This window comes from Peromyscus californicus, unplaced genomic scaffold, assembly GCF_007827085.1.
Source record: "Peromyscus californicus insignis strain IS unplaced genomic scaffold, ASM782708v3 Scaffold_7__1_contigs__length_154581171, whole genome shotgun sequence".
NCBI lineage: Eukaryota > Metazoa > Chordata > Mammalia > Rodentia > Cricetidae > Peromyscus > Peromyscus californicus.
Genome location: NW_026294595.1, coordinates 85,080,768 through 85,095,192, shown reverse-complemented (window position 1 = coordinate 85,095,192; position 14,425 = coordinate 85,080,768). Strand labels below are relative to the sequence as shown.

General features: G+C 36.8%; 1 protein-coding gene across 2 annotated transcripts in view; it reads left to right on the top strand.

The window, feature by feature from the left end:
- The window catches only part of Bbox1 (gamma-butyrobetaine hydroxylase 1), a 50,446-nt gene extending 36,420 nt beyond the window's left edge, over window positions 1-14,026 (top strand). For both annotated transcript variants that reach the window (XM_052725180.1, XM_052725182.1), the window contains exons 5-8: window positions 2,329-2,434; window positions 8,272-8,468; window positions 10,648-10,814; window positions 13,266-14,026. In XM_052725180.1, the coding sequence (XP_052581140.1) occupies window positions 2,329-2,434; window positions 8,272-8,468; window positions 10,648-10,814; window positions 13,266-13,426 (631 nt within the window). In that variant the 3' untranslated portion in view covers window positions 13,427-14,026. The remainder of the gene's footprint in view (window positions 1-2,328; window positions 2,435-8,271; window positions 8,469-10,647; window positions 10,815-13,265) is intronic.
- The last annotated feature ends 399 nt before the right edge of the window (window positions 14,027-14,425 follow it).

Genomic DNA, 14,425 nt, shown 5'->3' with positions numbered 1-14,425 from the left:
CTTTTATAAATTGAAAAACCAGTTTATATAAATTTCAAGGGGCTACGAGTAGACAAAACTAATTTGCGATAATCACTATGGATGGGGTGCTGCTGGAATAAGGGCAGACAAATAAATCAGATGAATTATTGAGTTCAGAAATAAACCTATTCCTTATAGCCAACTGACTCCCATCAGAGATATCAAGGATATTCAATATGGAAATAATTGTGTCTCCAGTAAATGGTGCTTAGACAGCTGGTATCCACTGGTAAGAGAATGAAATTGGATCCTCTACATCAGACTACATACAAAAAAAATTAACTGAAATGGATCAATGAGCTAAAAAAATAAGCTATAAATCAATACAATTCTTAGAAAAAAACACGGATGAATTTTAATGATCATGGCTTGGGTAATGGGTTTGTAACTATTACACCAAAAGTATGCCCAACACAGAAAAGTTGGATTTCACAAAAATTACAAACCTCTGAGCATCAAAAGACATTCATTCTCATGGGGCTGGAGGGACAGTACAGTAAAGAATAGTAGCAGCTCTTGCCAAGGAGCCAGATTCAGTTCCCAGCATTCACATTAGGAGATTCTCAACCACCTGTGACTCAAGTTCCAGGGTACCTGATATCCACTTCTGGCACCACATGCATATGGTGCTCATACTCAGGAATGCATACATATGTGTAATATAAATAAGTCATTTTTAAAATTACAAGAAAATGAAAAAACTATAAAATACATGGTTTTCACAAATCAGATCATGACAACAGTCTGATATCCTAGCTATATAATGAACTACTGTCAGTCAACAAAAAATACAACTCAATCTAAAAATAAGGAATTTGGGTAGATAGTTCTACAAAGACACATAAATACACAGCAAACACATTATGATATAATCAATATAATTGATCATTAGGAAGATAAAAATCAAAACCATAATCACACACCATTAACTGGGTATACCATGATAACAATGTTTCTAAAACCAGAAACTGTAAAGTCTAAGTGTGAGTGTGAGGGACTTGAAAACCCCAAACCTTACTAGTCAAAATTAAAATGGTACAGCTGTTATGGAAAACAGTTTGGCCATTCCTCAAACAATGTAACACAGAACAAGTGTATGACCTTCCATTGTACTCTTATGGATATATTTTAAAAATAGAAACAGGTGTTCAAATAAGTACATGACACATGTCCAGACTGACACTACTTGTAGCAACCAAAAAGTAGAAACAGCCCAAATGGTCACACCAATGAAAAATAGATAAGCACATTGTGTTCTCTCCATACAAGCAGTACAGAATTCAACCACCCAGCAGAACATAGTAGAATGTTTCAGGTATAAAGGGAATTGATGTGATAAGATGTACTTTAACACCACGAGTGAATCTTGAAAACATTATCAGAGTGAAAGAAGTCAGGCACAAAAGGACAAAAACTGTACGACCTCACATATATCAAATATTCAAAATAGGTACTCATAAAGACCGAGAGCAGATCAGTGGTTCTCAAGGATCTAGAGGAGAGCAAAATGGGAAGAAACTATTCACTAAATCAGAGCTTTAAACTGTTACTTTTCTATGGCTGTGATAAAACACCATGACCAAAGCAACTTATAGAAGGAGAGGTTTATTTGGACTTACAATTCTAGAGAGTTAATAATCCATTGTGACAGCATGAGAAGGTATGGTATTAGGAACAGGAAGCTGAGAGCTTAGAGAAAATTGCAAGTAGAGTGAGGTCTTAAGTTCTCAAAGTCTACCACAGTAACATAATTCCTTCAATGAGACCATACCTCAGAAACCTCCCAAATAGCACCACCAGTGAGGGACCAAGTGTTCTGATATCTGTACCTATGGGGGACATTCTCATTCAAACCACTACACAGTTTTAGCTATGAATGACCTAATGTTTTTAGACTAGCTCTGCACAATAGTGTTGCTACCATTTAGATGTACTAAGTGCCACGAACTCGTTCACTTTATAATTGTTCATTTTATATTGTATGAATTTTCTGTAGTGAATCATATGGATTAAGCTTTTAAAAAATGACTCAAAATCTCATATACACCTCTCTACCAGTCCGCTAGGAGAGACTAGTTTGTGCATTGTTCTTTTGTGTCTTGACAGGAGAAATATAGAAATGCTAGTTCTGAAAGAGTCACTTAAGAGAAAGAAAGGCTAAACTCCTTTTTCTGGCTCTCAGTCATGATGTTAATTATTTCATAAAATGGAAAGTTTCCATTTCCCCTTGCAGGGCAAATGCATTGTAACACATTTCCTCTGGCTTAGTGTCAGCCTCTTAAAACACATGTTTCTTGTATTTTGCAGACACACTTGGCAGGTGCAGGACAAGATTGATGCCAACAATGTGGCTTATACGACTGGGAAGCTCAGCTTCCACACTGACTACCCAGCTCTCCACCATCCACCTGGGGTAAGGTGAGCTTCATCACATTTTCCACAAGCCAGGCCAAGGGAAAATGTTCTTCTGGACTGTCTAGATGATATAGCTCACCACTGGATTTGTCTTACATACAACTTCTTTTCTGAAACACAATCTGAACTCACCAACATCTCATGCCTAAGTCCAGAACATCCTCTCTTTTTAAAGGGAAAGGGACATTTTCACTCATCTTTTTTAAAATCGGTTCTTTATTTCTTCTTGGAAATAATTATTGGAGCACTTTTGCTTTGCCAAGACAGATTTTAAGACAGCAATATGTCTTGAGATGTTTCTGCACATATATCACTCCCACGAGAGTTAAAAGAGAATGAAATGTGGAAACACAGTGTGAAGTCACATGCCCATCATTTGTATCAGCAAATGAATTAAAACTTTTCCAAGTTCAGGGTTTTTGAGCTGGCTCAATTGATAAAAGTGTTTGCTACACAAACGTAAGGGTCTGCATTCAGATGCCTGTCACCCAGGTAAAAAGGTATGTATGTGTGTCTGTAATCCCAGCTCTGGGGCATGCATGACAGCCAGTGTAAGTGAATGGTGAGCTCCAAGTTCAGTGAGAAACCCTGTCCCTAAAATAAGGTGGAGAGTATTGGTGAAATTATTAAGGCAACTCCACGTAGTTAAAAGGGAGGTTTATTTTGTGGGGTAACTTACAAGTGAAGGGATAGGTTACAGGATCTGGAACAGGTGTAGCTCAGTCTGGTGGTATTCTCTGGAGAACTCTGCTCAGTCTACCTCCAGCGTCCAGGGTCCAGGAACCAAGCGAGCTCTCCCATCCGGATCTCGGGTCTTCAGGGGTCCTCTCTTGGCTCTGCCCCGTAGGCATGACAGTTATCAAAGCCTCAAAGGGGTTGGTATTTCCAGGTCAAAACTACAGGAGAGTAATTGAGGAAGAAACCAATGTTGACCTGTGGTACACACACACACACACACACACACACACACACACACACACACACACACCTATTCAATTTAAAGCTTAAAAGAAAAGCCAATAGAGAAAGACTACTTGTCATCCTGATCCAGCCTACTCATGCACACATATGGGCATGTGTACACCTTCACATCACATGCATGCATCACACAAACACAAAGTTGAATTGATGGACAGTACATATGAAATTAAAAGTTTAACAAAATACTGCTGGAGAGGGGATGTATCTCAATGTTAAGAGTTCTTGACCAGCACACATGAGGCTCTGTATTCAATCTTTGGTAGTGACAAAGAATAATAATGAATACTTACTATTATTATAATAAACAGCTAGATACTCATCACATGTGTTTTTACTATTTGGGCTGCGCTCAGCTAAGCAGTTATTGTTTTCAGTCATCTGGCTCTTGGCAGCTGCTAGGTTGGCTAGGAAAGAGCTCACTTCAGATGATGCTGAGATGGTTTGCCTCTGTTCCCCCTAGTCTATCATCTTCCAACAGGCTAGCCTATGCTTTCTCACATGGTAACTGGCAACATTTTCCATGGGGAAGCCAAAGCATTGTGAGTTCTTGGGACCTTGGCCAATAATCAACATAAGATCCCTTCAGTGAAGTTTTATTGATCTAAGCAATTAGTGAGGCTAGCCCAGACAGAGGGAATAAGAAAGTGGGATGCTCACATGGAAAGCTGCAAAAAATGCACTGTGAAGGGATATCAGCATAAGGAGCAGAATAACCATGCTAGTATTGGAAGTTCTCTCCTATCCCACCCACAAGTTTCCTTGCCTAAGAAGATGCATTGTGCATAGCAGTTTTACCCAGGAGAATCCTGACTGGACACTTTCTGTCTCCATCTTTACAAATCATCATCTTTCAAACCAAATACATTTTTACAAAATCATTATTTTCTTAAACCAAAAAGCAGATGGTCAGGAGACTAAAGAGAGTGTAGCTCTCCGTTTTTAGCTAAATTGAACTGAGCTGAACAACTGCATACAAATCTGTATCCTCAGATGTAGATAAGAAGTTGGACAATTCTCAAGTTAATTAAGCATAAATGGGCCCAAAATCAAAATGAATTCCTTTTGGTCATCATCTTAACTGAACATGTTTTCTCTGTGCCCTGCTTCTTACACATTGTTCTTGCCAGAATAAGTTAGCTAAGCTGGTCTAGTATTTGGCTTCATATGTTTTAAATTATTACATTGATTGTAAAACACCACATGGTTTCTTTGAACCAAATGATGACTCCTCTGATCACCTTTTTGGGTGGGAGATGGAGAAGGAGAGGAACAGTGAGGCTTATTCTGAACGTGAATCAGGGAGGCCAAACCACTCAACGCATCCTGCCTGCTAACGATTGCTTGGAGACATTGAATGTAAAGCAACTTAAAAAATGAAGCTGAATAACTACATGTCTTACTTGAACTTTTAAATTGTGCTTTGCTCTTTCTGAATTTAAGTCTGAATCTAAGCTAAAACTGAAATCCCAAGGAAAAATGATTAAATGGCTTCCTAAATATAACTGAAGTATAACAAAGCATTTTACACTTTCTCAGAGTTTTCAGTTTCTTTACATGATCTCTCTTAGAAGTCCTTTAAGGCTGATAAGCTTGATCATGCCCTGCAGTGGTAGATGAGGACATAAAGCAGAAGGTTTTTCTAGGATGACAACTAATGAATGAGGAACCTGGACTTGGACATACATCTCTGCCTACATTTTTAACACACCAGTATGATCCAAAACTGGAGTTACTAACTTCCATAGTATGTGATGTGATAGGTTATTTGTAGACACTGTCATATTTTACAAAGCTCTTCAAGGATAGTAACTGGACCTGGTACTTCTTTATATCTCAAAATTTAAAGCATCCTGTGCACAAATAGAGACACGAGAGATCTGCTCTAGAGAAGCATGGCAAAGGAGGTGTCCAGAGCCAACAACTTTCTATGGTCTTTAAGTAATGAACCCTGACATGTTTTCATCCCAACAGATAAACACATATAGGCTGTCTGTCTTATTGTGCAGTTCCACTTTAAATTATGAAGAATTTTTAATACCAAAGTTTGATCTTTTCTTTAACAAATGCAAAAGGTAAATGTCCTTTTCAGTATATTTGAAATGATCTGGAAAATGAGTTTCCTAGTGAGGGTTCAGCTTGATCAGCATGAGGAAACATATCTTAAATGATACACAGATGTGACTTTGCTCACTTTTTTCTCTGGGCCAAAAGTCACATGCTTCCATAAGGAAATATTTAGAAAGGAATTTTTTTATTCTGAATGATTTATGTGAAATAAAATTGGGTTTTATACATGACAGAAGTATATTTAGCCTTTGAATTGGCGGTAAAAATATTGTCAGGCTTCATAATCTATTTTCTTTTATAAGATTGTGTTAAAATATAACTATACAAAAGGAGATATTATTTGGCCTAGCCAGATGTAAAAGATACCAACTGGCCTTCTTAAAACTAACATTTGAATCAGTGGGATCATTATGGCAAAATCCGAAATAGTTTAACTGCTGTGATTCTCATGAGGACAGTGCTGTGTTCTTGTTTTCTGGAGCTCTGCAGACTTGCAGCTGACACGGCTATTTCTCCTTTGTTTCATCAGTGTTGCCTGATCTCGTCTTGACCTACTGAGATTTTCTAAAATGGCTTGATCAGTTAATGCACATATTTTTCAAGGTTAAAATTTGCCTTCATTTAAAGATGTAATCATTATTAATCTGTTTGAATTATTGTGCAACATTGGGAAATAATAATTGACTTTTTGCATATATATGTGTATATAAATGAACACCTAAGACTGGATTTTTTTTTTTTCGAGACAGGGTTTCTGTGTGTAGCCCTGGGTGTCCTGGAACTCACTCTGTAGACCAGACTGGCCTCGAACTCACAGATATCTGCCTGCTGCTGCCTCCCAAGTGCTGGGATTAAAGGCGTGCGCCACCACCACCTAGCGAGACTGGATTTCTAAGAGCTCTATAAATGGATTCCCTGAAAGGAAAGGGACTTTCTGTGTTTGGCATTTGTGATCAATGGGCCAAAGTTTGAATGACATCTTTATCACATATTAACTGAATTTTTAATTGTGAACTTTGACACCTCTGTATTTCAATCACTCCATCTACAAAATTAAGATAAATTTATCAAATTCTAAGTACTATTATAAAATAGTAACATACATTACACAATTATCATTTAAGAACAACTTGTGTATAAAATCATAAAAATTGCAGTAGATAAAACACCTGCCAGGCATGTGTGAGGGCCAGAGTTTGGATCCCCACATTGCAGCTCTCCTGTAATTTCAGCACTTATAAAACATATACAAGGGATCTCCTGATCAACCTACTTTGCTAGCTAGCCTTATTGGTGAGACCTGGGTTCAACTGAGAAATGTTGCCTCAATGAATAAAGTGGAGAGCCATGGAGGGAAATCCCCAATGCTAGCCTCGTGTTTCTGCACACATGTGCACATGCTCACATATACCCCATACATATGTACCCACATGCATGCAAACATGCACACATGCACACACACACACACACACACACACACACACACACACACACACACACACCCCACATAGACATGTGCAAAAAATAAATATTAAATACAATCTCAAATTACATTATTTAGTTATAATAACTATACTTCAAGTGTACAATGGCCATGTGGAACTGGTGGTTACTGTATTACATAACAAAGAAGAGCAAGTCTGTCACTGCAGAAAGTCTTGACAACCACTGTTCTAAACCAGCTATGGAGGAAAACCAAGCTAAGTGAATATTTTCTCACTAAAACTGATATTCACCCAAGTATGGATATCACATTTTATTCTTTCATTGTATGAGAAATCAGTGAGAAAATAATTTAAAATGTATTAGAATCAGTAAAAGTGAAGTTTTCTAAGAGAACACCATTAGTTCCTTCAAGCAGAAAACCAGGCTCTAAATTTAGGTATCTAGAATCACCCAAACTAACCTACCAAAAGGAGTCACAAAATCCATGAAAACTCTACTCACCAAACAACTCTTTTAGTTTTTCTGATTCGATTTTCAAATTGTAATATGCTCACCGCGTTCTGCTAAAACATAGTTATGTTAAAACTTTCCCCATTTGGTCACCGTTTACAATGTTTCCTGTATTCACTCCTCCTCCCCTAGTCACAGCCTGCTTCATTCCCTTGATGTCTTCAAGCCTCAACTGTCTCATTAGAGTCGCAGATAGCTATGGCCTAGCTTGTTCCCATCTTAAAATTAGTGTGTCTGTGAGACACCACTGGACTGACACATTATTCTTCAGCTCAGTCCATGTGATCCCCAGAGTCAATGTCCTTTATGCACAACAGAAAGTACAAGGATCCTTCATCTCACATTTCACATTGTTTGTGACGAAAGCCCAATTATCCTTTCAATCCACCCCTTATAACCCTCTGCTGCTATAGCCAATCTTTTCATTATTCGGTAAGCTATGTATTTTTTCAGACCTATCAGCACAGTCACCTATGTATGTTCTCATTCTTTTATAGAACTCAAGTCTCACCCACACTCCTCTGCCCGGGTTAAAACTGCCTCTGCTGTTGCCTTCCCTTCCTGCAGCAGCTTGCTGTGCTCCCTGCCTACAGCTGGTGTAATCTGTGAACCTTATTCCTATGTCCATGTCTTCAACTGCAGCAGACTTGAATTATATCACATTATTGTAGGCAACTTTTTCACCCCTACTTCCTCTCAATACTGAATCAGAGAATAGATGTTTTTCATTTTATTCATTTTTATCTATTTGTATCTTTTTGAATATTTAACATAGTAGTTTTTTAAAGTGGGTGCTATTATCTTTACCTGTTTCCCTGTTTCTCCTTATAGGTTCAGCTTCTGCACTGTATAAAGCAAACAGTCACAGGAGGTGATTCTGAAATTGTAGATGGGTTTAATGTATGCCAAAAGCTCAAGGAGAAGAATCCTCAGGCATTTCACATTCTGTCCTCCACCTTCGTGGATTTTACAGACATTGGAGTGGATTACTGTGATTTCTCTGTGCAATCTAAACACAAGATTATAGAGTGAGTAGTCTTATAAATTTCCTATAGTTGAAACTGAGGTTTAAACAGCAGAAAGCTTTGATTAACTCCAAAGCTTTGGTTTCATATATTGCTAGAAGAAAAAAGAAAAAAAATTGCAGGGCTGGAGAGATGGCTCAGTGGTTAAGAGCACCGACTGCTCTTCCAGAGGTCCTGAGTTCAATTCCCAGCAACCACATGTTGGCTCACAACCATCTGTAATGAGATCTGGTGCCCTCTTCTGGCCTGCAGGGACACATGCAGGCAGAATACTGTATACATAATAAATAAATAAATAAATCTTTTTAAAAAAAAAAGAAAGAAAAGAAAAAAATTGCATAAAAAAGTTACCAAATGACATGAAATTTTTTCTCAATCAATATTAGATTTTTGGGTAACTAAGAATTCATCCATACTTCATTATTAAGTATAAACTCTACCTTCTTGATGTGATTATAGCTATTAGAAAGTTTACAGCTGGAAGTGAAAGAATATAAGGGGGAATAGATAGGTCCAGGAGTTAAGTCCTGTCACCCAGAAGCTGTCAGTTTTTTCTTCTTAACTTTGTCATCTTGTTTTGGCTTCATTTTCAAAGAATTCTCACATGCTCCAAGTTTTTCATCATCCTCCGTGCTAGAAACCACAGCACAAGGATAGCATTTGTTTTTCAAAAACTATGGCACATCTGGATGCCTCCCTGCCCAGTCTTGTCTAAGTCTGTCCATGAGACAATCACCAGGATGACCTACCAGGGGACTGCAGAATGCTGCTTGGCCATAGTTAGATCCCATGTGCATCTCTAGAGCAAAATCTGTCTTATTTTAGCCACATGGACTAAGAATGAAACATCCGTTAGAAAGTGCTAAGTCAATAGAAATAATTTTAATCATAAAATGGTCCTACATAGACCATTTTATATTATCCTTTTTCTGACTTCGGTGTGAGTACATGATGAGAAACATCTTATTTTCCTTGACAAGGTTGGTCTTTCATTCTTAATTATGATACTTTTCTTTCTGTTTTCTTTTTCACATATTCAATTAACTTTCTCTCTTTCCATATGTATGTATGTACCTCTGTATATAGATGCATATACGTGAATGTTCACGAGAAGGCTAGAGTATATTTCTCAATTGTTCTTCACCTTGTATTTGGAGACAGTCTCTCATTGAGCCTCACACTTATGCAAAAAGCAGTTTACCACCTGAGCTATGTCCTCCATCCTATTTTTTTCCTTTAACATTATTTAATCATGATTTTCTTGAACATAAAAAGGACACTGATTTAACTTTTCATTTGAGAATTGCCTTATTGTTGTTTTTAGGATGTCATGCATTTAATAATATCTCAGTCAAAACTGGGAAGGGTTACACTTTAGAATCAATCTGTATTATTTCAGAAGAAATAACTAAATAGTATAGAAATAAAGCCATTTAGTAGATATCAAATCTTTCAGCTGACATTTATATACACACACATGTTTCATTCCTTCATTCAACAAATGTTTATTGGAACCAGGGAACTGCTCAGTATTTGGGAAGCATCACTGAAAAAAAAAACAAAGCTTTATAGAACTTAGATTTAATGGGGGGGGGTCTTTAAATTTTTGGCCAAATTATAATTAATGTTAAAAAAATGTGACTTTTAAGGATGAAACTTGGGTTGTCAAACTTTCCTGACTGAGATTTCAGCAAACTGCTTGACCTATATTTTATGGATAGAATTAGGTGATTTTCTGGAGAAGGTGAGTGGAAAATATGGAAAAAAGATAAGTTTCAGGAATAAATTTTAGATAAAAATAAATCTAAGGAGTTCCTTGGTGACTGTGAGATGAGAATTTCTCCCCTTTGGAGATAAGGTATCTCTATACAGCTCTTGTTGTGTTCACCCTGAGATACTCATGCCTCAGATTTCTGACAAGCATGTACCGCTGTCCTCAGCAACACAAGAGTCTTAGGTATAACTTCACAGTTAAATTCAAACATTACTTTAAAAAAAATGCTATTTGGGATTTTAATTTGATATAAACAGTCACAACATGCATAATTATGCATACATCTAAACATCACATCACCCCCACTAGGTTTAATTTGTATGTTTTTATGTATGCTGTATTTCAGATATATCTTCTAAGATAAATTGACCCTCCTTAGATGCTAATTTTGCCTATTGAATAAAACAGGTTGGATGATAAAGGCCAAGTGATTCGCATCAACTTCAACAATGCAACCAGAGATACGGTCTTCGATGTCCCCATTGAAAGAGTTCAGCCTTTCTATTCTGCTCTGAAAGAGTTTGTGGACCTCATGAGCAGCAAAGAATACAAGTACACTTTCAAGATGAATCCAGGTGAGTGAAAGAAAATGACATCCAGACTGGCAGACTATTAATGAGCACTGATTTGCCTAAATAGAAGATTCCTGCCATTTCCACTTCTAGGCCATTAACTCCCCAGACTTAAAAAATAGTCCTTTTTGCAAACTGTCATGGAAATCCTAGCACATGAAATTTAAAAGCTTCCAATCCAAGGATACTTCAAAGAGATGCCGGATGAAGCCTGTGTCTAATATTAAGACTGTTTCACACTTCTGTCCTGATAGTCACCTTCCTAATAAGCTTTTTGAAAACTCTTGTCATCTGTGTGATTTTCCTTATTTTATTAAAGCTATCATGGCTCCAATCCAAGAAAGGATGCTATTTTCCCTTACAACAAATGCTATGTTATATTACAGTATCATCTAATCTACAAGCTAGATTCTAAGAGATGGTATAGAAATTACAACATGAAGATCACTCACTATCCTAAAAGGCATCATTTCCTCTTGAGATAGTGAAAACTATAGAGAGTACAAATGAAGTTTGTTTTAAATTCTTCTGTCTTGCTAAACAAAATTATCTTTGTAATTCCCACTCCAAAATACATGAGTAATGTTTATTGATAAAACTTACTCGCAAAGATAGTAATACTAAAATAAAGCAGGACTCAGCCTATTCCAGTGGCTTAAAATGAATAAGGAAACATGGATAATTTTTCTAGACAATCTCTAATAATTAAAGTGTCATCAAACTTGAACCATTTTTTCTTGTTATTGTTTTTTTATTAACAATAAATTGTGAGTGTTTTTATCATGTGTTTATTTTGAGATATGTATATATTATGGAATGGCTAAATTGAGTTCATTAACAACATACATACATTATTTTACATATCTATCAGTTTTCATGAAAGGAACACATAAGATATACCTTCTTAGTGATTATAGCATATCCTTATTGATTATAGTTACCATGTTGAACAATAGATCTGAACATGAAGATCTGCATGTTATTTGCAACAAAAGGCATAATTTCTCTTTGCTGTTGGTTTGGCCAATTTGAACATTCTTTTTATTGTTTTAATTTTTGAGATTTTATTTTATTTCTGGTTTTTATATGTATGAGTGTTTGCCTGAATGTATTTATATGCACTACACACATATAATGTCCACAAAGTCCAGAAAGGGACATCGAATCTTCTGGGAGTAGAGTTACAGACAGTTGTAAGCCACCATGTGGGTGCTGGATATTGAATAAGCATCCTCTGGAAGAGCATACTCTTCGCTGATGATCTATCTCTCCAGCCCCTACGCCCCCCCCCCACACACACACATACACAAACCCCCTACCCTACCCTTCTTGCTATATCATAAAACCTCATCTTTAGTTCCTGAGCTGGACTTCAGCAATACTCTAACCTCTTTCTCCTAAGTAGATGGGCCTACAGGCACACACACATACCACACCTAGTTGAGTTGTTTTTAGAAACACTCTTTGACATAATAAAGTAAATAAATAGAACTAGATAACTTCTTAAAGCTTTTGGCATGCGGTCAAAATGCATTGATTTTAAGAGTGACACCATATAAAACAGAAATACCATGGGAAAAAATAATAATAGGAGTTGGAATCCAAGCTTCACCATTTAGTGGCAGAGTAGCTTTGGATAAATGCCTCAATTTGAGTTTTCTCATAGATGAAGAGATGAAATTCTGCTGTCTTTTCAGTATTTCCTTTTTAAAAAGGTATATATAAAATATGAAGACTCTAGGATATCAGCTGAAAACTGCACTATCCTTATAATTACTTGAAGCTCTTAAACTGGGAAGAAATGTCTGTTATTGATGTTTTCCAAAGTAGAACAATACAAAAGCTTTACACAAAGAAAACTCTTTTATGTAACCATGTCCATGATAGCCTGTCAAGCTATGAAGTTTAAATGTTGTGCATATGGGGAGCCACTTCCTATGGTTGTATGCCCACAGATGATCCTAACAAGTTCCAATAGAAACTTCCAACCCAGTAGTCATACAAATGGTCTTGGAAAAACTAGAGAGGTCACGAAATCAAAATTCAAGAATCTAGGAAAGGGACTGGATGTGATGGAGGTAGGAAGTGATAGGCATAGGAAGGAGATATGAGAAAGTGGAGGGAGAGAGTAATTAGAATGCATTATCTACATGTACAAAATTAATTAGTAAAAAAAAAAGTAGATGTGTAATTTTGTTTACAAAAGAAATATTCTATTTTGGTGTGAACTGAGTAGTGGTAGCATCTCGCATATTGCATTTTCTTGGTATTTGTTTTCTTAATGAATATAGTACATTCTTACTAATTACAGTCACTACGGTAAGCAACGGATCTGATCATGGAAATTTTGTTATTTGCAACAAAAAGCATAATTTCTATCTTGTAAAGAATAATTATTATCTTTGTAAATCATTTAAACACCAATTATTCATGTTGAAAATTTCTCCTAATTAGGTGATGTGATTATCTTTGACAACTGGCGCTTGCTCCATGGACGTCGTAGCTTTGAGGCAGGAACTGAGATATCCCGCCATCTGGAAGGAGCTTATGCTGACTGGGATGTAGTGATGTCAAGGCTTCGTATTCTAAGACAGAGGGTCAAGAATGGGATCTAAATTTCTTGACCTTAGATTTTAGTGCAAGGTCAATGACTGAATGTTACTAGTTATAGCCTGGTTATTCTCTTATTGTAATCAACATCATTTACATGTTAAATTAAAACTGAACATGCAACTTCTCTCATCAGAGTATTCATCCTTGGAATCACATTCAATGTCAACTTGTTAGATGTCATGATAGGGGGCCGTCTTAAATCATCCCTTCTGTGGAATGTGTATTCTGACTTCCTTTGCTTTCAAGGGTGTCACCAGAACACCTGCAGATAGTTTTGTATCAAACAAATCTTTCTGACAAATAAAGATATATATATATATATGTCTTGTGTTTTAAATAAAATAAAAGGTCCTAAACATAAAACATGTCCTGCTCAGTTGCCTACATGGTCTCATTTTTCATGACTGCATATCATGATCCTTAGTATGCTTGGAAAAGTCTTCATATTTTCAAAGATCTGCTTGATTCAGTCACATTGCAGGATTTTGTTGCCCATGCTTGCAGAGATCCACTCACTTGACAGTCCTAACATTGTTTGTAATACTTAAGTCATGATAATAAACCCAAGTATGTCAAATTAAAATAAAAGTCTAGTCTCCCTAAATTTGTCTTGGCTAAGAAATGCCCCCATGGACTTTCAGCATTACTGCCACCTAAGGATGGGTCATTCCTGCTCCCTCCTTGCCTTCAACTCATGAATTCTTCAAAGATGCAAGCAACCTACTTTAGTGGACAAGATGTTTACTCACCTCTGGACAGCCTCACCTGCTGGTCTCAGCTTCCTGCATGGCCACCGTCCTAGTGATGAAACACTGAAGCCATAGTGCAGCATGAAGCTGTAGCCTATTGAGCCTCCTACTCCAATGGGATAACGAGCTTTGAAATTCCAATTTGCTGAGATTCTGACATCATCTACAGATTTCGTTTTGTATGCATTTGAATCTGTGTGAACTCATTTCTAGAAATTACTTATTTATTTTACATCCCAACCACAGGCTCCC